Here is a 695-nt window from a genome sequence, read left to right as displayed (position 1 = left end):
GAGATTTACACAGAAGCCGTGCTTGCTTTTGAGATTTTTGTTGAGATCATCCCCCCACTGTTTGTATTTATGACAGGACATATATAAGTCAAGTGGTTCTTACTTCCACAGATGGGCGCTGAGGTGGTTCTCCACCATGACACTCATGGCAGACCGTAGATGGTGCAACCGTCGATCAAAAGTGAAGACCCCGTGACCCAGAGAATGACTCCCAAATGAACAAAGCTGTTGGGGAAAGGCCAAGGATTAATACTGACACTCTGTCTCATTCAATTAAGATTGTTTAAAGAGTCACAGTCATTTAAAGACCACAGACAATGTCATGTCTGAAGCTCAGTTGCCAACTATGCAGTTACAAAGGTAATGCTAGATGACACTGTGGAAGAGTTTAGTTGTACCGCGGCTTGTTTGGGATGCCATGGAGTTGAGTGCCAGTCTGCGAGGTCATCGTTCCCCTCTCCTTCGCTCTCATCACCTGAGATGTGGGCCTGGGTGAGAGGAGAGTGTGGCCGGGTGCTGCCATCCTCCACATGAGGTTTATCCTCCATCGAACTTTCAGACAATGTGGGTGTTCTGCCACACAAACAGAAACAGACAGACAGTTAAGATGTCCAGCAAACTACAGGTAACTATTCGCAAACACAAAATGTACACACACACACACACACACAATTTTTAGTAGTTGAATATATATA

The 695-nt window shown here is 45.3% G+C and overlaps 1 protein-coding gene across 1 annotated transcript; it reads right to left on the bottom strand.

Moving 5' to 3' along the window:
- Nucleotides 1-66: 66 nt before the first annotated feature.
- LOC107581086 (ataxin-7-like) lies at nt 67-569 on the bottom strand. The gene is made up of 2 exons (XM_016266655.1): nt 399-569; nt 67-225 (listed from the first exon to the last, which is right to left on the bottom strand). Exons 1-2 carry the CDS (start codon nt 546-548, stop codon nt 100-102), a joined length of 276 nt encoding a protein of 91 aa, XP_016122141.1. The 5' UTR covers nt 549-569; the 3' UTR covers nt 67-99.
- Nucleotides 570-695: the final 126 nt, after the last annotated feature.

Source organism: Sinocyclocheilus grahami, unplaced genomic scaffold, assembly GCF_001515645.1.
Source record: "Sinocyclocheilus grahami isolate Dianchi unplaced genomic scaffold, SAMN03320097.WGS_v1.1 scaffold72117.1, whole genome shotgun sequence".
In the NCBI taxonomy this organism is placed as follows: domain Eukaryota; kingdom Metazoa; phylum Chordata; class Actinopteri; order Cypriniformes; family Cyprinidae; genus Sinocyclocheilus; species Sinocyclocheilus grahami.
The sequence above is the reverse complement of the archived record's forward strand: the minus strand, read 5'-3'. Positions and strand labels throughout refer to the sequence as shown.